We start from the raw sequence: 22078 nt of genomic DNA on the forward strand, positions 1-22078 counted from the left end.
AATAAGAAATAGGGGTGATATAATATGTTACATCGTTTGCGTCTTCATGGGTATTGTTAGTTTGGTGGCATTCATTAAATGCATTAAAGTGGTACGGATAAAGGTCGTCAAGGTATGTTGGGTATGGCTTAGAGGTTTGTGCCTTTTCCGCTTGTCGTAGTTCTACCATTTCAGCCTTTGGAATGTCGTGCGATGTGTCATTCTCAGTGTCACCCAGGTACCGTAAACTTGGTCTTGGGAGGATCACAGAGAAAAAATACCTCGTTCCATATACATGCCTGGCGGGGAGGCTTACAATGCTTGTTGGATGTAAATACGCTAAAGTCTCTGCCAGGCTAGGTATATGTATTGTAGATTTTCTCAATGGGTTATGATTCATGGCTCGGTATCTTGCAGGCACTTGTTGGGTGTTCTATGCAAGCTAATGTGCTTGTTTATTGTTGACTTCAAAAGTGTTGTTGTTCTTGTGTGGAGAAGGTGGAGACATCAATGACTTTCTTGACGGGCAGCCCAAGAAGGTTGGTTCCGCCGGGATGACCAATCTTGATGAGCTTATTGAGCAGTATTCTGGTCGACTAGACCCTAGTCTTGTTCTTTGTATTGCCAATGAAGAGGGAAGATCTCTTGAAGATGCGAAAAATATATTAAATGAGTTGGCTGGTGCCGTTCCTTCCGATTTTGTCGAGGCCGATCCCGTGGACACAGTTGATATGACTGCGACATCATCTACTGAGACCACATCCAAACTTTTATTTTTGCATCAAACGTTCCCGGACAAGGAGGAGTCCTATCTTCGAGAAAAACTGGTTTCCTGTAATGACGATATCGATGCTACACTTGATGAGATTTTAGTAGACGATATCCTTTCTTCGGATCCTACAGCCTTCTCTACGGCGCGATCCACAGGTGGCTTAGACCTGCAAGCTCTCTCTCATGGTATTTCAGACAAGAAAAAGAAACCAAGAAAACATAAAAATAAAAAAAATGGACCTGTGACAGTAAGTCTAACGGACCAACGCAGCCCGCACCATATCTACTATGAAACACGTATGGCACGACAGCCCATTGAACGTCCTAAAGACATTCGCCATGTGGATTCAACTGGTCTCAATGATGAGGAATTCGCTCGGCAATTGCAAAATGCAGAGCGTGAGGCAGCGGACGCTGCTTCCCTTCCCGTGGCTGATCAGCAGTGGTTATTGGCATCGTCGTCTTTATCTCAACTAGCCGTCTTGCTGCATCTACCTACATCTCGCATTCAGAGTGTGTTTAATCAATGTTCCTTTAATCTTCATGTTACGATGGGGCGCGTCATTGAATTGGCTGCGAACAGCTCCGAGGCTTTGCAGCTTACCCACTCGCCAGACTTTCCTACCATGTGCACCAATCTAGCGTCTATTACGGGCAAGAGTGAGAGGCATATTCAGCGACTTTTAAAAGCAACGAAAGGAGATCAAGACGCTGTACTGGACCTGTTGCATCTGGAAACGATCGTTACAGAGGCTGCCGACGGTCTTGGTCATCGTCCGGATATTCTTGATCCATCAGGTACTTTGAACCTTGAGCCTTCAAGTGCAGAGGTGCAAACATCTACGATGTCACAACATAAAGTGGTATCTGGTGCTGCTCCACGCTGGCTTAGTAGTGATGCCACTAGCTATGCCGGTCGTGCTTCGCAGCCTGCTGCTGCGCCTAATGTCCCTGCCGCCGCGGCGATGTCTACAGGGCAGGCACTAACAATTTTGCCAGCGTCGGCGGGTCATGTTACTCTCCCCACCACAGCATCAGAGGCAGATACAGATCATGCGTACTCACGGGACGAATGCTTAGCGTTTGCCGCTGAAGCTCGTGCTCGTCGTGATGCAGCGCTTCAGCAAGCGTCGCGCAACGCGCGACTTTCGAAGGGCAGCAAGCTTGGTGGGGCTGCTATGGTATATGCGGAAGAAGCGCGAAAACATGATCAGGTGGCACGCCGATGGCAGCTCCGTGCAGCCTCGGCATTGGTCGAGCAGCGTCGCGTATCGAGTAGCTCAGCGTATCATCAGTCCGGCGCTGAGCATATTGATTTACATGGTCTTACTGTTCACGAAGCTTTGAATGTGGTGGCACAGTGCGTGGCACGCTGGCAATCCACGCCGCTAGGCGAGAATGGTGTGCGTCCTCGTATGGAGATTGTGACAGGTCGTGGCGTGCATAGCCGGCACAATATGTCGGTCATTCGTCCTGCCATTGTCCGCTTTCTCACACAGCGAGGGCTTACTGTGGACAGTACGACGGATGCGGGTGTTTTGTACGTCAAGTCGCGTGCTGCGCGAACCTAGACCGTCCACTTGCGCTCGGCAGTGTAGCTCGTTGCCGTACAGCATCGGAGTGTGGAGATTGCATAGATAATCAACATACGATAGGTGGATTGTTTACAAATCGGGTGGGCCTAAGCAGACGTACCTCATCGGGGTGCAGGCAGACTCGGTGGTCGCCCTGGGTTTTTGGCAGCCGCAACACGTTGGTCGACGAGCCTCACTGCCAGGGAGAGTACGGTGCCCGTATCTCTTGTTCTTTTGACTCTATGAACTTGGCCTAATCATTGTTTCTTTCTAGGTATAGGAACATATTTATGGACAGTTCCGATATTACTGAGCTGGATCTCCAGCGCGAGGTGCAAGCCCTTCGAACGCACCGTCGCCTATCTGCCAGCCACTTGGCAGTGCTGGATCCTGACTTGCCGGATCTGCACAAGCCAGCCGATGTGTATACGGAACCTTCGGGTCTTTTTAGCCCTCCCTCTCCTGTGCTAAGTTCTGCGAGCAATTCGCCTCCTACGACGCCCCCCGATCATAACGATTTCGATGAACATATTTTGAACGAATGCTCCCCCATCTTTGGCTCGATTCAACGCGATAAGTACCTTGCACGACGGCAAGGCCGAATAAAAAGAGGACCTGTCGGCTCATCCCCGCCCCTACCACCGCCCCCAGCGTCGGAGGACGAGTCGCCGGAGCAGCTTTGGGTCCCCGCTTCTCTTCATCCGGAAGTGAATCCCAGCAACTTCCGCTCGTTTCTGCGCGAGCAGGCAGAGAAGAATATGAGCCAGAAATATCCAAGCGATTTGGGCATGAATGCTCCGCCAACGTCGCCGGACATGTCGTCTCGCTACCTGGCTCGCTCTACGGCTCGAACGCGGCGTGCGAGTTCGTTGCGTCGGCAGTTCCGTGTGGAAGATTGGGACGATTCTACGGCCTCAGCGGCCGAGCAAGAGCCGCCACGCAGTAGTCCTTTGGCGCCTGAGCCTACGAGAGGGGACCCTGTAACATCCAGTGCACGCGGCCCTGTCTCTGCGCCGGCGAACGTCTCGCCGCAGCGGTCATTGCGTGACGGTCGATCGCACCGCAAACCTGCGCCTGTGCTTCCGCCCGAGTATGCTGCCTCGTCTGAGTCGCCCCATCGGTACATGGCGCCCGTACCCCACGACTCAGGCCCTCGTCCAGCCCCGCCAGCGAGGTCGACACCATCACCGACACCATCGCACGTGTCTCTCTCACGCGGTCCTTCTGATTCTTCCACTGTGAGCCGCCGTACGTCGCATCGATCGGTGCCATTGCCCCGCCCTGTGACTCCAGAAGAGCGCAAACTTACTCCGGCTGATTTGCGAACCATCCTGCCTCAGAAAGGCGATTTGCCTGAGTTGCCTGCCGAAGCCACTACGCCTCCGCGGACGTCCAATGAGCACATTCGACCTCGACGTCCGTTGCCGGACGTGCGCTCTGCGACCAAACGGCCGGAGCATGCGGAAGGCCCTCGGCCCTTGCCGACGCCGCCATTGCGGCCAGGCACGCCGCATGCGACTGTGGGATGGTCGCCCCCTACACCTACGCCGGTTTCGTATCCGGGGCCATCGCCTGCCACACCCCCCCCACCGGCACATACGTCGCATGGCCCCCGGCCTCCTACGACTCCATCGTTCTCGATGACAGATACCCCGACATCCCGAGCGTCCACCGAGTCTGAGCCAGCAACAGCGACGTACGAAGCGTATACCCCGACACGCAAATCCGACGAGCCTTCTCGTCCGGCTGTGGGACGAGATCGAAAAGGGTTTGGGCTGTCTTGGTTTGGCTTAGCGAAAGACGACGATGAGACGCGACACAAGAAAAAAGAACGGGCGACCGATGAAGGCAGTTCGTCGCCCCGGCGTGAAAAGGATACGTTCCTCACCAACATTTTCAGCAAACGAAAAGGCCTTCATGACTCGTATCGAAATAGAGCGCGCCAATTTTTCGGCGCGTCCTCCTCGACGCCCGTGCCTGTGGACTACTCTATGTACGATCGGTACCCTGTACAAACGGAGCGTGCGCTTTACCGCTTGTCTCATTTCAAACTGACGAATCCACGGCGCCCTCTGTACCAGCAAGTGATTATTTCCAATCTCATGTTTTGGTACCTCTCTGTGATCAATTCCGCACAGGCACGACCTGCGTCGTTGCCGCCTGTGAATGGCAGTCGGAATGGACCTAGTGAGTACGACGAAGCGAGTATACGGACCAAGCCAGGCACAGGCCCCGTGGCGACGCATACAGGCTCGCTCGTTCGCTCCCTGTCGTGGCCGGCCTCTGCCTCCATGATGGGAATGTACACACCTACCACATCGCAAGGGTGGGTGACTGATCATGGATCGTGGCCCGCCTCAATGTACACCCCACCTGATACACCTGTATCCGAGCCGGCCACGCCTACCATGCCACGCTCGCGTCGTGGACCATTGCCCAGTGTCCCTACCACGGCTCGTCCTTCTACTGCGGAGACTGGCCAGAGCACTCTCCCGACCGCGTCTCCACCTCAGCCCACCCCGCCTACGATGCGGCCGGTGCGCCATGCACCCGGGGTAGCCGACGCGTCAATGCCCTTGGCTGCCTATCCCGCGACGTCGCACAGGTACTGAGCTTGGCGGCCCCCACCCATTCCTGGGCTGAGTACATAATTCCACATTTCCATATATCCTATATGTTGTACTGAGATACCATCGCTTCTTTCTTCGTTTGCACGATGGGCGCGACCGTGCTGACAGGCATCGTGACCAAGGCTGGCGTGATGGCCAAGACGGTCACTATGACCGTGGCCAAAGTGAAGACACATCCCAAGCTTTTGAAGGTAAGCTACATGGACGTGAGCTGACAGTGAGACCTACGTGCGACACAACAAGTACTTGGTGCATGACCCTGAGAACAAGCTGAGCATTGGCGAGCGCATTCGCGCGCAAGCATGCCGCCCGCTCTCGGCACGCAAGCGCTTTGTTTTGCTGGAGAGTCTTGGCTTCGATACCAATGCGAGCAATGCCTCGGCCACCTCGCCGGAAGCTGAGCGTCTGCGCCATGAAAGGGCCGACGCATCGATGTCTGCCGAGCAGCGCGAATGGATCCGGATCGAGCAGCTTGTGCAGGCGGAGTCGCGCAAGCGTATGCCGAATCGTTCGCGTGAACGCAGCGCGTGATGATTCATAAACAAAAGTACTTCTAGGCCGCAGTTTTTGCTTGGCCCGTTGGCCCTATGTACGTTGGATATGTAGGTTCTATAGATACCAGCCTTGTGTGCCCTTTGCATGGGCATGGGCATGCATCTCTTCGAGCCTGTGTCATCACCGGCAACGCTAGGCGTTTTTTTGCCCGGTGGAGGAAGCCAGGCCTCTCCGCGGGCGGGCCGTAGGCTCGGCGGGTGTGGAGGAGCAGCGTAGGGGACAGCGAGAGGGGCCCCCACCCCCGCTTTTTTCTTTGGTTTGGCGAGCGCCTACGACATGAGCCAAAGTGACGCCAGTTCCAAGCAGGTTGCGACGACGCCCTCGTCGTCGTCCAGCTGCCCTACAGAGATGCTCTTTTCCAAGCTCAAGGCTGTGCCAGAGTCCAAGAGCCTGGATCATCTTGTGCGTTTCTTGGGCTCCTGGACAGGGTCTGACAAGGTACGTGGTCCTGTTCTTACGTGTAGTTCTTCATGTTGATCCAGTACGGTTCCAACGTGGTAGTGGCGCTTCTGATGGCTCTGCATGCACTGCGCCAGCGTCGCGGCAAGGGCTTCTCGGTAGCGCACCTGATCCCTCGTGTGCGTGCGCTGAATGCTCTCACGGCCGATGCGCGTATCCTCTTCCGTATCTGGGGTCTCCTGCCTATGCTCAAGTGGATGCTGAGCTTGGCGCACCACCCGCCGCCCTCACGCAACCTGCGCCTGATTGAGCGTCTGCAGGCGCTCTCCATGGTCGTCTACGCACCCATGGAGGCGGCGGCGTACTTGGCGATGCACAAGATTCTGCCGATCTCCCCAGCCTCGCAGAACTTCTTGTGGCTGAACGGCTGTCGTCTATGGGCTGCGTACGTGCTTCTGGACTTTTGGCATGTAGTGGAAGACAACCGGTTGCTGCGTACCAATGCCAAGGCCCTGGAAAAGTCGCGGGGTCATCCAAGCCCGCACGACTCGGAAAAGGCGCTTTCGGAAGAGCAACAGACGACGCGCCGCATGTGGTCGGAGCTGCGCCAGCGCAAAGACATGCTTCTGTCCCAGTTCTGGGTGAATGTGGGCTACCTCCCGCTGACGATGCACTGGTCCGTCGAAGGTGGTCTCATCACCGATGGCTGGGTCGGTGTGTTTGGCACCATTGCGGCGGTGGCCAGCACGCGGATGCAGTGGAAGGCCACAGCCTAAAGAATATACAGTGCTATAGACGCAACGCGGATCGAACTTCCTCTATGAGTGTGTGAATGGTGGGCCGCTCCGCCGGCTCGCGAGCCAAGCATCGCCGAATGATCGAACGTACCGCGTCCGAGTACGGATCGTCGGCGGGGAATTTGTACGCGCCATTCGCGATGGCCAGGGCCAGCGAGCCGCCTTGCTCCGTCGTAGACGGCGTCTCGAACGGCGAGTGCAGGTACGCCATCGCATAGAGCGTACACCCCAGCGACCAAATATCCACCTGCTCGTCGATCGTGGTATCGTTCTTCACGTCAAACAGTTCAGGCGCACGGTACGGCATACTGGAGCGCTCAGCCGCCAGATCCTGGTGCGCGACGGCCGCGCGTCGGTTCGCAATACTCACGCGGGCACGAATAGTGCTACCAAAGTCCATGAGCACCGCCGTGCTCCCGTCATCGGCGATCATGATGTTGCTGTGGTCAGTACGCTAGTACGTACGCAGGCTTGATATCGCGATGCGCATACGGCACACGCTCACCGTCTCTCGTCGTAGAGGGCCTCGATGTCATCGGCTCCGTGGGGGGATAGGTGTCACTGGCGTCGGCATCAAACAGCAACGTATCCTCCTTCGTCTCTGGCTCGGCCGCCTCTATGTGGCTCGCTGGCAGACGGTACTCGTGCATGGTCTGCACCGCTTCACATGCGCCTAAGAAGAGACGCAGCATGCGCGTCTCGTCAAAGTGTGTGCCATGCACGATATGCGCATGGATCGCGTCCTGCAAATTCCCGTTCCGAAAGTAGGGCAGCACCAGGTACACGACTTTGTTCGTCCGCCAACTTTCCTCGTCGTGGCTCGGTACATTGCCTAGGAGCGTCGACGCAGCCGCCTGATCGGCCAACACCGCTGAATCTACCAGCCGTAAGACATGCGGCCCACGGAACCGCCGCATCGCCTCTATCTCTGCCAGCGCCTCGCGCAGCGATTCTGCGCCGTTTTGGCACCGAATCTAGTCTAAGCGTCTTGAGGACGTACGTACCTTTTTCAACGCATACATGGCGCCGGTCTGTGTGTCGCGCGCCAGGTAGACCATACTAAACCCGCCTTCGCCCAACAACTTGCAGATCTCGTAGTCCACGCCGTTGATATGAACATGCGAGCTGCCATGCCCACAGGGCAAGCACGCTAGTAAGGCCCACAGGCCGTCCTGGGCGTACATCGCTGCACGGCTCACCACCTGCGGCAGGTCGGTCATTCTCGGCGGTGGAGGTTGGGAGGCAGCGTGTCGATACGCGTCGATGGACGACGAGGTGCGTCTACGCGACGCGCCCAAGCGCAAAGACGGCACACGCGAAAGCACGCCGCTTGATCGCGATGTGAAGCGCGCTGGCCGAGCTGCGGCGCCGCCGACGACGACGACGACACCTACTACCGCCTCGCCGGCGCCCGAGTCTGACGTCCAGTTGTACTGCTTGTGTCGTGAGCAATTTGGTACGTGGACAAACCCGCTTACGCATCGCAGAGGATGAACGCGTGATGATTGCATGCGATCGATGCGACGAATGGTACCATGCAGCATGCGTTCATATCCGCGAAGACGACGTCGATCGTATTGACGTGTTTATTTGCCCCATCTGCGAGCCACGTACGTACCAAGGCCTCTCACGCCAGACACCGACGAACGCACGTCGTACAAGGCGCCATGCCAACGTGTCGGGTGTACGCAGCCAGCCCGCCTGCCTCTCTCCAAGTTCTGCTCGGACTCGTGTGGCCGCGCAGCCATTCTCGCGCGATTGCAGCAGCGCAAGGAAGGTCGTACGCCAGAAGGACGAGCGCGATTCGCGATGCCGACGATATCCCCACCCGCGCCTTGTGGCGTGACGATCTGGTCCGATCCTAGCGTGCTTACAGACGCTCCGCGCACGCTGGATGCGGCGTGGATTGAGCATCTACGTGCATCGCTGCATCCACAGACCCTCGTGATCCCGCCAGGGCAAAGTGTCGGCGCCTACGTACGCGATCATGCCACCGTACTGGCCACAGCTACGTACGAAGCTGCGCGTCTCACCTCGGAACTGGCGGCGCTGGAGGCTCAGCAGGCCTCCGTGCATGCTACGTTGGATTTGCTGGGCGTGCGCAGCAAGCTTTTGCAAGTGCTGGAAGATCAGCAGTCGTCGCTTCCCCCGCCGAGCGACGGCTCAGGGCCTTGCTGCGGTTTCGATGCACGGCTGTGCTGGGACGATGAGCCCTTCGCCGCCTGGGTCGCTTCGCCAGAAGGCCGGGCTCTCGTAGCGGACGAGACTGTGGAGAGTCACCTCGATATGGTATGTCTCCTCGCCAAGCGACGTTGCAAGCGCCATGCCGACTGGTCGGCCATTCGTGGCGCGGAGCTGGACGTCCTGCGCGAAGCGCATACGTCGCATCTGAGCGCCCTCGCCGAGCGGATTCAGCACGTCCGCGTGGCGTTGCAGCGTGTCGCAGATCAGACGTGACGCTACCTTATCTACCCTACCAAATCAAGCGCGCCACGGCCCCGCCGAAGCTCGATACCCCCGCACAAGTGAGAAAGATGGCCCACTTTGGCTGCGGTCCGCGGCCAAAGCCGAGGCGCCGTGCTTCATGCAACAGCGCGATACCGACGCATGTCAGCGATGCCGCCCCTGTCACTTTGCATGCCATGCACGGCTCGGTAGTGGTGGGCTCGACGACAGAGCGTACCATCCACTGCATAGTTAGAATCGCCAGCACTTGTGTATATCCTACGGCGGCACGCCTACAGAGCCTGCCGGCCGCGTTTAGACCACGCGCACCTTCTTGTCAGCAGCCGCAGGCGTTGGGATCTCCTCGACCAGACCCTTGCCGGTCTCGACAATCTTGTCCGCAATGTTCTGCGTCTTCTCGTGCAAGTTCGACACATGCTTCTCGACCGTCTCCTTACCGCTCTTGCTCAGCTCCGTGAAGCGCTCGTGCGCAGCAGCGCGGATATCCGACGTGTTGTCCACGGCGTGCTGCGCCTGCTCCTTCGCCTCGCCAAACAGATCACCCACACGGTCCTGCAGCTGCGTGAAGCGCGACGACGGCGGCTGCGGGTGCGCCGTCGTCTGCGAGAGCGGCAGGATACGCACACCCGGCACCGACACGGGGTTGAATGAACGCTCACAGTCCGTGTAGCCGGCGCCCAGACCAAAACCGGTACCGAGCCATACTGGCCACGACCGCCCTGCTAGTCAGATCTCACATCGGTGTTATACGTACGGCGAAGGAACAAAACGGAAAGTACCACACCCGCACTGAAACCGATACCCGTCTTGACAATCGTGTTGCTTAGGCACAGGTCCATCTGAGGTAAGTCACACAGCGTACACACCTTTTTGTTGAGCACATCCTCGCTCGCGAGATGGCCGTGCGGCTTCTCACTGCTCATACTGGCTGGTAGCGGCTGAAGTCGATCGCGCTCGCTGCTCTCGCTCCTGGCGTGGCGGCCAGACTCGGGCCGATAATCACGTGAGGGACGACGACGGGGTGGGCTAGCCAGGAGTCCCTGCGCCGCGCCGCGCCGCGTTGCGCTGCGCTGCGCTGCATTCAGTGTGGAGGCCAGGACGCGTCACGTTCGCTGGCTTTCTTCCCCGCATGACCGACACAGGCGATAGCACTACGACGCCCGCGGACCACGAACGAGTGGCATGCCCGAACTGCGATAAGAAACTCACCTATGCGGTATTAAACGAGCATCTGGATCGATGTCTCGCGCATACGCCCTCGCCAGAGAAGAAGAAGCGACCTTTGCAACACGAGTCGACCACGTCCTCCGAGCCCAAGGTGCGGCGAACGGATGCATCACAGCCGTTTGCAGAACGTATGCGCCCACAAAAGCTTAGCGAATATATCGGGCAGGATACCGTCGTGCATGGAGCTCTGCTTTCGCTCCTGCGCAAAGGGTTCGTGCCCTCCATGGTCCTTTGGGGCCCGCCAGGCACCGGGAAAACGACGCTGGCTCGACTCGTTACACGAGAAGCGAACCATGCGCATACCTACCGATTTGTCGAAATGTCAGCGACTACTGCTACCGTCACAGACGTGAAGCGCGCAATTGATGAGGCCATACGACGCCAGCAACTCTCTGGTCAGCGCACCGTGCTGTTCATCGACGAAATTCAGCGCTTCAATCGTGCACAACAAGACATTTTCCTTCCAGCGCTCGAGCGTGGGCATATTACTCTGCTTGCAGCTACCACAGAGAATCCATCTTTTCGTCTGCAAGGCGCTCTATTATCGCGACTTCGTGTCGTTGTCCTGGCAAAGTTGAAAGAGCGTGACTGTCTGCGTATTCTTCGACAGGCCTTGGAACGTGTGCGTGCCGGGCTGGATGGCGTTTTTGAGCAAGGCACTTACACGTACGTCACTGATGCCCTGTTGGCATGGATTGCGCGTATGGCAGACGGCGATGCACGCGCGGCCTTGCACGCGCTAGAACTAGCGTTGGCCTCCGAGGAGGAAGGTTCAGATGCTGAGCGTATTGAGCATCTAAAAGCATCGCTTAAGCGTACATCGCTGACGTATGGTACGTGGACCCTTTTCTGACTGGCAGATCGCGCAGGTGATGCCCACTACGATACCATTAGCGCCCTACACGTATGTACAACTTGACTAACTCCCAGAAAAGCATCCGTGGCTCGAATCCGGACGCTGCCTTGTACTGGCTGGCTCGCATGATCGCGAGTGGAGACGATCCCCTCTTTATCGCTCGTCGCCTGATTGTATGTGCATCCGAAGATTGCTGTTCGTCAGACGCGCTGCAGATGGCCCTCGCCACCTACCGGGCCTGTGAGATTGTGGGTCTGCCAGAATGTGGCATCAACTTATCGCACTGTGTTGTAGTGCTGGCTGAGTGCCCCAAAAGCACGCGATCCTACAAAGCGTGGAAAAAGGCGCTACGCGCTGTGGAGTCGGACTACAATGTATGTGTATATGCACTAACCACAGTACCCTGTACCCTACCATATTCGGAATGCGCCTACGCAAATGATGAAGGAGTTGGGTTACGGCGCCGAGTACCGTTACGAGCCTTCGTACGCACACCCGGTTCATCAAGAATTCTTTCCCCCGGAAATGCGCGGCACGCGCTTCCTCTCACCGTCGCCACGCGATGAACCCGATGTATACCCCCTTCCCTCCTCGGCAGGTGTGGGTCCCTACTCGTGCCGCCGCCAATTTCAGATTGGTGAGCGTGCCGTGGACCTGGATCTGCTCAAGGAATGGGAAGAAAAACACAACCATGGCCAACCATGGGAGGGCAGGGAACGGTTAGAGGCCTTAGCGCCGCCTATGGACCCTTCCTCCTCTTTGTCTACGAAATGATACCTCCTCTCTAGCTTGATGTATGTATGCTTATATTCCAAGCCCCTCTCGCGGTGCGGAGAGAGTCACGTGCAAGTGGACGGCGGCTACGCTGCCGTCTGCGTACGGACGCTCGGTTCGAGGAGAGCGTGTAGCGTGGTGGGCTGGTCTGTGGCTACACCGGCCACGCTGCAGGAATCCTATCAGAATGAGCATGCTCACAATCCATGAATTGTGTGAGTATATTGGCTCCTTGAAAGTAGCCGATCTGAAGGAGCATATCAAGGCCTTCAATGAGCGTCTTCCCTTCTGTCCACATATGCGCCTATCTGGCAACAAGCCTGACTTGGCCCAGCGATTGATCGAAGCAATTATAGCCGCAGCAGCTGTTCCAGAGCATTTCGAGGATATGCTAGTGGTTATGGCGCCGCTCGGTCTAACCATGTGGCTCGCAGATGTGGCTCATCTTCATCGTGCGTCTCAGCAGTAGGTACCATTCTCGTTGACTCACGTCCAGATATGCCGAATTGTACGGCCATATGCCCTCCTCGAATGCAACGTCCACTTCAACCTTCCGCCCACAGGTTGCCGCTCGACCCAGCACATCGACTACGAGTGCAGCCACGCCTCAACCGGCACAGGCCCTTTCGCAAGGCTCGCTCAAGCAGCTCCGATTCTGGCCCTCACCCTTTTATGACGTGATCGAATTTGTATCCTCTATTGTACAGATACCAGAGGCACCCCCACCATCGGGTCGACGGCAGGTGGGCGTGTCCTTCACACTCTCCCAAAAGCAAGTCGATCAGCTTACCGATACCCAGCACACCTACCAGCTTCGTCTTTTCTGCACGACCTTTCAAAATTTTATGGCCTCTGTCTCTCCACCACAAAAAGCAGTGCCGATTGAGTTCCCATTCACATGTGAGGCACGCATCAATGAGCGGTCGCTAGGTGTAAGCTTAAAAGGCAACAAAAAGCACGCTGGTCGCGTGGCACCACCCAATTTAAATCGCAATCGTCATCTGCATGTCCACGCAGGCAAACTCAATCGCGTAGAGCTGTCCTATGCGAATTCCCCGAATGTATGTACATGCACTACTCACCGCAGCGATATACCATGGTCATTGCTTTATGCAAAGTGACGTCGGCAGAGACATTGACTGCGCAACTAAAGCAGAAGCAGTACCGAAGCAAAGAGTCCGTCATTGCTATGATGCAGCGAAAAGCGCAGGACGAAGAAATCGAGACAGGTGCATCCACACTGCGGCTTACATGCCCCCTGACGTACGTTCGAATGGTGACGCCGTGTCGTGCGAATACATGCGATCACATACAGTGCTTTGATGCACTGAGCTTTTATTCGATGAATGAGCAGTCGCCGCAGTGGCAGTGCCCTGTATGCAGCCAGGATATCAAGTCGGAAGATCTGCGTATGGATGGATACGTGGAAGACATTTTGAGGCGCGTTCCTCATGACTTGGAAGCGGTTCTTGTGGAAGCGGATGGGTCATGGCACTCGGCAGATGACAAGTACACATCGGACTCACCGATCCTCGCAGAGCCTAGCGCACCCGAGACAGAGGCGCTTGACCTACTTGATCTGACACCATCCCCGCCACCATCGGAGATGGCTTCGACCATCCCTCCGTCGTTCGTGGCCAAGGCTGAAGTAGCGACGCCGCCTGTAGGGGGCGACTCGCCCATGTTGTCGCTCGATATGTCGGCTACATCGTTCTCAACCCCTCGCATCTCGCCTATACGCCCTGGACCTACTCTTTCTACGCTGTCCACACCGCCACCGCCGCCACCAGCGAATGTCATCGATTTGACACTGAGTAGTGACGATGAATCATAGAGGCATACATACATAGACTGTCATGACCTACTCCTCCATGTGGAGGGACAAACGCATCCACCCGTGGCTTGGTCACGATCAACCACAGTGATCATGGCGACAACCGCGTCCGTATATAACTATGAGCGGACGACACGCCAGATCCTGAAGCGACATCGCAAGGATCCAGCAAGTTTCATTATTCATATGCATCCGCAGTTCATGCGGTTTGAGAAGCAGGTGCGTTGGTGCATACACACTGACATCGCAGGATGGTTACTTCTTGTTTGAGTCGCGTACCAAGGTACGAACTGCCCATGTACGGCTTACACCAGGAATTTCTGCACTATATATGTGATCAGGTCATTCCTGTTGATCTGATGGATGTCTTTCAACAAGCAGGCGTGCCATTTTTCGAAGGTATGTGTGCTTGTGTGTGCTGACATGTAGGCTGTCTCATGGTGGAAATTCATGATCATCGAAAGCTGGTCTCCGCGAACGAACCTAGCAACAACCGGTTCAGCGTAGATGGGAGCCGAGATTCTCGTGCAGACGACTCCCTGTTTTATTTACGTGAAGGTGGTCGATACGGGTTCTACCAAACGCGATTTCGTAGCCGATCGCAACTTACGACGGACGATGTGAAGACCAGTCCCGATGGCGTGGAAATATACCGAATCATTATGAGACCATCCGCAGAGAGTCTATGGAACGACTTGCGTATGATGGATGCGAAGATGGGCGGCGTTTGGAGCGACGAAGATGCTCTTCGTATTGAGTCACAGATTGTCAATCTCACTGCACCGCCGCTGTGTCTTACGCCTGATCCTCATGTGTCGCGCATGGCAAATTGGATCCAAAGCAGTACTATGCCTTCCCCTGCGTACCCAACAAGCGCTACGTTGCAGCCGCAGCGGCGTGATAAGGCGACAGGCCATAAACTCAACAGCGTCGAGCTTGCGCAAGCCAAGAGCCAGGACGTTCGCCGCGAGCAAATCATGTTGATGATGAAGGACGGGTGGTCCTCGGAATTGGAGCTTAGTCGCATGCGAGATATCACCTCTGAAACGGGCTCTTTTGTCCCGAGTTTTTCGCGCTTGGATTTCCTGCGTACGTGGCGTTCGAATCGCAAAGAAGAAGGCACTGGGAGTAGTGAAACGATGACGTCCCCCTCGCAAGCAGACACTGCCAAATCTGCTGACGCTAAGAAAGCTGCGAAGAAGAAAAAACGGATCAAGGGCCGCGATGAGCCGGACACGCCCACTATCAAAACGACAGAGGCTGCTACGGCTGCTGCGACAGATGCGTCGCGATCCAAGCCCAAGCGCCGTAAAAAAGACGAGTCGTCCACCGACGAAATGCCGACGGCCAAAGCAGGCGCGTCGCATATGACGGCATCGACCTCTTCCCCTTTCGAAGGCCATGTATCGTTGCCTGGACGTCCGTTTGGTACGGACATGGCCATGGCGAATACCAAGTCGGACAACCTTGTCCTGCCCGGCAGCGGTGCAGCCAAAGGCGCTACAACCCAAGGCCATGCTACACCAGGTATGCCTGTCATCATGCCCTCGTCTACCCCCTTTGCCCCACCTACGTCCGACCAAAAGAACAACAACCACTGGTTCTTTTCGTAGTACATCGTTTCTTCTATACTGTATATCAGACCTACACAGCACGTTCATGCCGCATCAGCGATGCGCACAGCGCGACGGAGCCAACGGCGGCGACGGGTCAGCGCACGCTGCTGGCACCCCGGCTCGTCTTCGTCGATCGTGTGCTCATCGTCTTCTTCCTTGTACGCCCCAATCGGACGCTTAGGCGCCTTGGGATCGATGCCATACGCGTACGGCGAAGGTCGACTCCAGGAGTTGTCTGTGTAGACGTATCCCTGATCGTCTACACCTACAGAGCTCCAGGCACCGCCCCAATCAATACGCCACGTATCGCCTTCCACCCACTCGTAGCCCTCTTCCAACGCGAAGGGGACCTGGTCGGCGTGGAGGCCAGGCGTGGCCGCCTCGTCGCTCGGCGACCAGCCATCACTACCGCGCGTCCATGGTCGTCGTTCGTCTTTTTTCAAGTTACTGGCATTCCATCGACGCTCTTCCACGCCGCCACGTATGCCTGGCTGCAGACGTTGGTTTTCAAACAGTACCATATCCTTCCAGCCCCGCTGCCACACACTCTCAGGCAGACGGTCCTCATCCAGCATATCCAGCACGCGCTGCTTCAATCGGTGCTTCCGCTGTGTCTTTTTATACGTACTCGGCTTAGGATCGGCCTGCTTCGTCATCGCTTCCAAGGCGGGCTTGAGCCATGGGTGATGATGCACAAGCATTAACTCTCCGCCTAGGAATACGGTCAAACGCCATGGGATGTATGGTGCGATAAAGTACAAGGACACAAGCGCTACAATGGCCGCTTGGAAAATACGCAGCGTGCGTGTCACATCCGACCAATTCAAAAACTTGACCACGGGCGAAATGTGATCGTAGCCGTCGATAATGAGACGCATCATGTTCTGGATATCGCGCATATGCAGCAAATACTTCAGCTCGCCTTCAACGACAGGGCGCGGCTCAATAGGCTCGGCACGTGGCTCCTCGCTGAGAATATCCCCTTGGCGCAGCGAAGCACGAAGGGCATCGCCCGGGGACATGTCACGTTCTTCTTGCGTAATAGGGAATCGAATGAAGAAGGTGTTGCACATGATGGTCAGTGCAATGGCCGGTGGCACGCAAATAAAGAGGCGTGGGTGCAGCGACACGACAGCCCAGAGCGCCATCCACATTGTCGTCCAGAGCCAGTCATCCCACATGAGCGTAGCCTCGACGGCGTCCTGGAACACAAACACAGGCCCCGACTTTTGCACAAACCCGCGGAAGTTGATAGCTGTTGTAGCAACGGAGAGAGGCGCCTTGCGTTTCTCCGTGGGCAGGCGTGCAGGCTCGCCATTCACAGCTACCATCGATCGGATCAGCATGGTGTTCACCGATTCCATCGTGCGCTGCGAAAACGAGAGGGTGGACCGCGCGGAGCGCGCAGGGCTGGCCACTGTCGCTGACGATGGTGGATGATCACCACTCCCTTCTAGAAGCGACTCGCTATTTAGCTTGGCCAGGTTGGCCTCTGTGACCGGCTCCGGCTGGGCCGACATGGTATGCAATCCGGGGAACGTCGATCGCTGTCTTGGCCGGTGTGGGCAGGCACCCCACAAGCGCACGTGGCGCCATGTGGCTTTGCATCTCGCGTCCGCCTGTGCGCACCCAACCCACGCGTAGGTCGCTATCCCTGCCGTGTTCTCACGCATGGCGGACAGCACTGTGCATCGCGCGTACAGTCCGCGCATTGCTGTGCTAACGAGTCCGGATGTCGATCGCATAGTACAGAAGAATGGCGTGGCTCACTTTGCTGCTTTGCTACGTGCTTTTGAGTGGAGTGCACAGAATGGTGCGTCGGCCCACGAACGATGGACACTAACACTTCGTAGTAACCGTGCATACGTCGCAGCTCGAAACACGCGTTTGCCCAGAGTTTGATGTACGCTTCGATGCTATGGACATGTTTCAGGGCAGCGATGTGCCTATGCATACGTTCATGGACGCGATGCAACGTCCTACGACCGTGTCGTCGATTTGTGACCGACCTGTCCTGCCCATCGAACCTGCGCAGGAGGAACGCGATGCTTGGGCACGTACGTATAATCTTACCTCACAGCAGACCACATACTTTCCACACCGCCGTGGTTTAAACTGCTTTCCGCGGGTGTCTATGAACATCGGCCTATGACCGCGACTGATACCATGTCTCACCCCGTCGCCAGTACGTATACAAGCCGCTGACCGCAGTGATCTTGGCCGTGTCATCAAGAGAGGCGGACCCTCTCAATGCTCTAGCAAAGCTGTATGAGGAGTCAAGCAAAGGCGATATGTTTGCGAAGCATCCCTTCTTAGACCCGTCGTTATTGCGCTGCTATGTTCTAGTCCATGACGTGTCAGAGTCTGGTGGCGATATGAGTCGGTGTACCGTACTCATGGACGAGGTTCGAAAGACGTACGGATTGCAATGTGCTATGCTCTCGATCAATAGTGGCACACAGCCCGACGCGTCGGTCGTCTCGTCTTTGTCCGCTGCCCTAGAGGCGCGTGGGGTGCCATATACCTCTTCCTCCCTAGGGGCACAACTGTCTACTGAAGATTTGCAGCAAATTCAGGCCTATGTACGTGAAATGATTACCAAGAGCCTTGTACCTTTCCTGGAGCGCAGTGTCCATCAAGTACAAGAGCAGGTGGCCGCGCAGCGTCGTGGACTTACCGGTCGCTTGCTGGGTGCTAGTCGCAAATTCTTTGCGGCACGTCCCACCTCAGCCTCGACAAGCACTACCGCGAGCACCGAAGCAGAGGCCACGCACGGTTTGTATGTTCCCTCTTCGTTGGCGGCGCAGACGCGGCGGCTGGCCGATTTGGCCGTGTTTTTGCGGGATTACCGACTGGCAGGGAACATGTACGAGGCTGTGCGACGTGACTACATAACGGACCAGGCCGCAATGTATAGTGCCTGTGCCGCGGAGATGGCATGCGTGATGCGAGCGCTGCATATGTGGCAGTCACCGCAAGAGTCATCGGCATCAATACATGAGCTGTATATGGACGCCGTCCAAGCGTATGCAAAGGCTCCTTCAGGCTCATGGTATGCTTTACGTTGCTCCGTCTTGTACGCATTCGCACAAACCCTAGCCTCTCAACATACCCTTGCTGCGCAAGCCTACCTTCGCGCCTCCGCAGTGACGGACGAATTGGTGCGCGCCTTATTAGTCGAGCATGCCTACCTTGCCTACCTTCGCACATCTCCCCCTCATACACGGAAAAGTGCCATGACCTTGCTGCAAGCCGCCGCGCTGTACGATGCGTGTGGCCAACATGACTTGGCCTTGCAGTGCTATGCACGCACCTCCCAGTACTACCAATCGCGCCATGGGCCACTGTACGATCATAGCCTGTACAAAATGGCGTTGTTGGAGCACAAATGTGGGCATATGGACAATGCGCTGACCAACCTGGTCCCACTCTTGCATGGCACGTCGCCTCAGATGGACCAACTGTATTTGGACGCGCTACAGCATGTTGCCTCTTATGCACACCCTGCGCACATGCAACTCCCCGTGCCTGTATTCGATGTACGTGCATGCTACATTGTGCCATGGGGGGAAGACGATCCACAGCCGTGTGTGGCAGGCCCTCACGAATCGTTCGTGGTCCGATTGCGCGTGCAAAATCCACTCCATATTGCCTGGCGAATGATGCATTTGACATTAGCCTTTGCTCCGGCAGACCAGGATGGGCACCTTGCCTCTGGAAGCAAGGACGTGGATGCGGTTGTGGCAACCGACGGTACCCTTAGTTTGGCGCCGCGAGAATGCCGTGATCTAGATGTGCGGGTTCAAATTGCTTCCCCAGGTATGGCACGATTAGCACGAGTGACCTACGTCATGCACGACTTGGTCCCCATCGAGCAGGTCATGACCAAGCAGGGACCTCGTCTTCATCGTACGCCGGCCCAGAAGCGAACACGTACCTACGCACCCGATACAACATTGTGCATTAACATCCAGCCTCAAGTACCACGCCTCACCCTCTCGCTCGAAGCCCCCTCTGCCGTATGGGTAGGCGAGTGGGTCCCGGTGGTCTTGCACATGTCCAATCCTAGTGCGTACGCAGCCACGCAGCTCCGCCTCACGTGTTCTCCTCCTACGCTGGGCCTCCATGAAACACAGGAGGAGGCATCGAACTCTACTTCTCTGACCTTGCCGTGGTCGACTTCGATGGACCCATCTTCCTTTTCGTTGCCTGATGTGCTGCCTGGCGCACAGCAGCGTGTAGAGTTGGCTTGGCATGTTACCTCTCCTGGGACAAATGTACTTTCGTTCACCGTGTCTTTGGCCAATGACCTAGGTCACTCGTATACCTCACACCTTCAGCATACTGTGCCTGCTCAAGTACTGCTGGATGTACAAACTCGTATCGCTCTGGCATGCACAGCTAGACCTGCCTATGTCATGGCGGTAGAAATGACAAGTTACGCCTCCCAGCCCTTGGCGGTGGACCAACTCGCGCTTGTAAGTCCGCAGTGGCGCAGTCCATCGCAGTGCACGTGCTCATCGCTGTCACCCCACAATCGCACGACCTTGTGGCTCCGTTTGGACCGCCACGCAGCCCCGGATCTTGTCCAGCCGATGGTCGATTCGCTCCAAGCCTTTTTTGCCGGGAAAGCACTGCCGAGCCATCATGCCTATGATGTGCACTGCACGTGGCTCGGTCCAGGCACGCCTCCTCCCTCACGACTGGGATCAGATCCGCATCGCTATACCCTCTCCCGCGCTGTAGCACGACGCGCGCAACTTCAGTCGGTGGTACAGGCACCTATTTCGCTGACGCAAGCCCTCTTCCCGTCGATGGATCCACATGATGTTGATTTGTTAGTGCAGTGGACATTGCCTGAGGGACGCAAAGGCGAAACATTGCTCTGTGGAACGCATGTGGGCATCCGTGAGGATTCCATCGCGAGCTTGGCTGCTCTAGATGCTGCTCTAGGCCACATGGCCCCGACCAAGGCCATGTATGCTGAAACGGCTCAGGAAAAGGAGCTCCTTCGTACAGCGATGCGGTCCACGCCCATTCTTTCTTGGCCCATGCCCTTCTCGGTATGGGTGGAAACGGACTGCACCAGTATGCCTACCTGCCCTGACATCGCAACGGTCCGGTTGCATCTTCGCAATGAATCGCCGTGGCCACTAGCATGCCAGTGTCGATGGATCGCACCTATCCCCACAGAGAAAGAGCCAGTAGCGATGTGGGCGCCATGGGTCGGCTCAACCAAGCTCTCTTGCACCATACCCGCGTACGCATCGTATGCAGTAGATGCGCACGTCTTAGCAGATGGGCCTGGGGTGTATCAACTTGGCGCATGGCATGCCGAACTCACGGTGCAGTGCGACGGCCAGCCATGGCGCACATGGACCGCTTCTCACAACTTGGACGCCTTGCTTACCGTTCATCTGGCCCCGTAGTAGGAATGTTCCATAGCGATACGCGACCATCTTTGCTGCCGCAGGCTAGGATTTCATGCGTAGGTGCTTTTGTGCTGTTTTGGTCGTCCTCGCTGCTACAATCGCTGTCATTCTGGTGAACTGCTAACGTGTGCGTAGGGCCATAGCGAGAGTAGGCCACTGCATAGATACCTTCTTTGTGGTACGGCAGTGTCATGGTTTTCGACATACTGGGCAAGGTATACAGATGTGTCTTGCTACTCCAGCAACCAACAGCCATGGTATGTCCTCGCGCATCAATCGCGACACTTGCATGCCCTGGCCGGGTCGCATCATACGAGCGGGGTAGAGCGTCTGCTAGAAGAGCTGTTTGGACAAGGGCCCGATCAGCACCAACACTCACCACGTACGTCCGATCTGGCGCAAGGGCAAGGGCCATGACGGATTCCGCATGGGGTTTGTGCGTCCAAAGAAGAGTCGGTGTCCAATCATAGTCAAACGTCCACGCTTGAATGGTGCCATCCTCGTACCCAGCACACAACGTGTGGCCATCGTTGGTACGACAACACTGCAATGCCATGACAATCGCTGGTCGTTCTGCACCTGTTCGAAGAACGTCTTGACGACCTAACGCCTCGACAATGCGCCGCTTAGATGGCAGTTCATAGACGTCGATCCAGGCAGACTCCAGCGTATGTGGCACAGCCACCCATCCTTTTAGACCGTCTTGCGTGCAAGCTTGGACTGTCATGTCGTATGCACAATAATTTAATGCATTGACATCCAATGTAAGCACGAGCGTGGGCTCTGGCAAATCTTTCGCCAAGCTGCTCGTCAAGGCAGCAGGTACTTGTTCAGAAGGCATACGCCATACGCAAATCTTATTATCTCTCCCATGCCTACAATTAGCCAGATAGAACGTACGTAACAAGAAAACCATACCATGCATCAGCTCGTAGAATTGTATCTTGGTGTGCCTGCCAGAATACATGAGGACGGAAATTGGACATGCTGGTCACGGAAATGCGACCTTTGGCATCGCCAACAATAAGATCTTTCCCATCATTTACCAAAGCCACGGCATGAATCGCTACTGGCGCATGATGCCGGACAATCCATGTAGGCGAGAGCGGTGGCATCGAAGGGGATCTCACAGTGCCTACCATGGTGAAAGTGGAGGCATTTGTCCCTT

At 56.4% G+C, this 22078-nt stretch overlaps 13 protein-coding genes across 13 annotated transcripts; 9 read left to right on the plus strand and 4 right to left on the minus strand.

Annotated features, from left to right (window-relative positions):
- Nucleotides 1-533: 533 nt before the first annotated feature.
- On the plus strand, nt 534-2321 carry Malapachy_1045 (smr domain-containing protein; the record flags this gene model as incomplete). Its single annotated transcript, XM_018135557.1, has 1 exon — nt 534-2321. The coding sequence occupies one exon, from the start codon at nt 534-536 to the stop codon at nt 2319-2321; it is 1788 nt and encodes a 595-aa protein (XP_017992485.1).
- Nucleotides 2322-2614: 293 nt separating this feature from the next.
- Malapachy_1044 (hypothetical protein) lies at nt 2615-4936 on the plus strand (the record flags this gene model as incomplete). Its single annotated transcript, XM_018135556.1, has 1 exon — nt 2615-4936. One exon carries the CDS (start codon nt 2615-2617, stop codon nt 4934-4936), a length of 2322 nt encoding a protein of 773 aa, XP_017992484.1.
- A 104-nt stretch (nt 4937-5040) lies between these two features.
- On the plus strand, nt 5041-5485 carry Malapachy_1024 (30s ribosomal protein s17; the record flags this gene model as incomplete). Its single annotated transcript, XM_018135536.1, has 2 exons — nt 5041-5145; nt 5177-5485. 2 exons carry the CDS (start codon nt 5041-5043, stop codon nt 5483-5485), a joined length of 414 nt encoding a protein of 137 aa, XP_017992401.1.
- A 300-nt stretch (nt 5486-5785) lies between these two features.
- On the plus strand, nt 5786-6684 carry Malapachy_1023 (hypothetical protein; the record flags this gene model as incomplete). The annotated part of the gene is made up of 2 exons (XM_018135535.1): nt 5786-5947; nt 5974-6684. 2 exons carry the CDS (start codon nt 5786-5788, stop codon nt 6682-6684), a joined length of 873 nt encoding a protein of 290 aa, XP_017992400.1.
- Nucleotides 6685-6697: 13 nt separating this feature from the next.
- Malapachy_1033 (pkinase-domain-containing protein) lies at nt 6698-7889 on the minus strand (the record flags this gene model as incomplete). Its single annotated transcript, XM_018135545.1, has 3 exons — nt 6698-7145; nt 7171-7679; nt 7710-7889. The coding sequence occupies 3 exons, from the start codon at nt 7887-7889 to the stop codon at nt 6698-6700; spliced, it is 1137 nt and encodes a 378-aa protein (XP_017992436.1).
- A 79-nt stretch (nt 7890-7968) lies between these two features.
- On the plus strand, nt 7969-9162 carry Malapachy_1051 (Secreted Phosphoprotei; the record flags this gene model as incomplete). The annotated part of the gene is made up of 3 exons (XM_018135563.1): nt 7969-8161; nt 8193-8315; nt 8342-9162. The coding sequence occupies 3 exons, from the start codon at nt 7969-7971 to the stop codon at nt 9160-9162; spliced, it is 1137 nt and encodes a 378-aa protein (XP_017992517.1).
- A 303-nt stretch (nt 9163-9465) lies between these two features.
- Nucleotides 9466-10094, minus strand: Malapachy_1038 (hypothetical protein; the record flags this gene model as incomplete). The annotated part of the gene is made up of 2 exons (XM_018135550.1): nt 9466-9890; nt 9926-10094. The coding sequence occupies 2 exons, from the start codon at nt 10092-10094 to the stop codon at nt 9466-9468; spliced, it is 594 nt and encodes a 197-aa protein (XP_017992441.1).
- Nucleotides 10095-10300: 206 nt separating this feature from the next.
- Malapachy_1025 (p-loop containing nucleoside triphosphate hydrolase protein) lies at nt 10301-12028 on the plus strand (the record flags this gene model as incomplete). The annotated part of the gene is made up of 4 exons (XM_018135537.1): nt 10301-11231; nt 11259-11302; nt 11329-11628; nt 11654-12028. 4 exons carry the CDS (start codon nt 10301-10303, stop codon nt 12026-12028), a joined length of 1650 nt encoding a protein of 549 aa, XP_017992402.1.
- A 187-nt stretch (nt 12029-12215) lies between these two features.
- Malapachy_1047 (zn-finger transcription factor) lies at nt 12216-13862 on the plus strand (the record flags this gene model as incomplete). The annotated part of the gene is made up of 3 exons (XM_018135559.1): nt 12216-12493; nt 12525-13089; nt 13116-13862. The coding sequence occupies 3 exons, from the start codon at nt 12216-12218 to the stop codon at nt 13860-13862; spliced, it is 1590 nt and encodes a 529-aa protein (XP_017992483.1).
- A 93-nt stretch (nt 13863-13955) lies between these two features.
- Nucleotides 13956-15475, plus strand: Malapachy_1022 (saga complex subunit spt20; the record flags this gene model as incomplete). Its single annotated transcript, XM_018135534.1, has 4 exons — nt 13956-14081; nt 14113-14145; nt 14177-14261; nt 14292-15475. 4 exons carry the CDS (start codon nt 13956-13958, stop codon nt 15473-15475), a joined length of 1428 nt encoding a protein of 475 aa, XP_017992399.1.
- A 44-nt stretch (nt 15476-15519) lies between these two features.
- Nucleotides 15520-16998, minus strand: Malapachy_1059 (hypothetical protein; the record flags this gene model as incomplete). Its single annotated transcript, XM_018135570.1, has 1 exon — nt 15520-16998. One exon carries the CDS (start codon nt 16996-16998, stop codon nt 15520-15522), a length of 1479 nt encoding a protein of 492 aa, XP_017992524.1.
- Nucleotides 16999-17149: 151 nt separating this feature from the next.
- Malapachy_1042 (hypothetical protein) lies at nt 17150-20907 on the plus strand (the record flags this gene model as incomplete). The annotated part of the gene is made up of 4 exons (XM_018135554.1): nt 17150-17291; nt 17332-17535; nt 17562-17663; nt 17738-20907. 4 exons carry the CDS (start codon nt 17150-17152, stop codon nt 20905-20907), a joined length of 3618 nt encoding a protein of 1205 aa, XP_017992478.1.
- Malapachy_1060 (wd40 repeat-like protein) lies at nt 20885-22025 on the minus strand (the record flags this gene model as incomplete). Its single annotated transcript, XM_018135571.1, has 2 exons — nt 20885-21785; nt 21811-22025. 2 exons carry the CDS (start codon nt 22023-22025, stop codon nt 20885-20887), a joined length of 1116 nt encoding a protein of 371 aa, XP_017992572.1.
- Nucleotides 22026-22078: the final 53 nt, after the last annotated feature.

This window comes from Malassezia pachydermatis, assembly GCF_001278385.1.
Source record: "Malassezia pachydermatis strain CBS 1879 chromosome Unknown scaffold3, whole genome shotgun sequence".
NCBI lineage: Eukaryota > Fungi > Basidiomycota > Malasseziomycetes > Malasseziales > Malasseziaceae > Malassezia > Malassezia pachydermatis.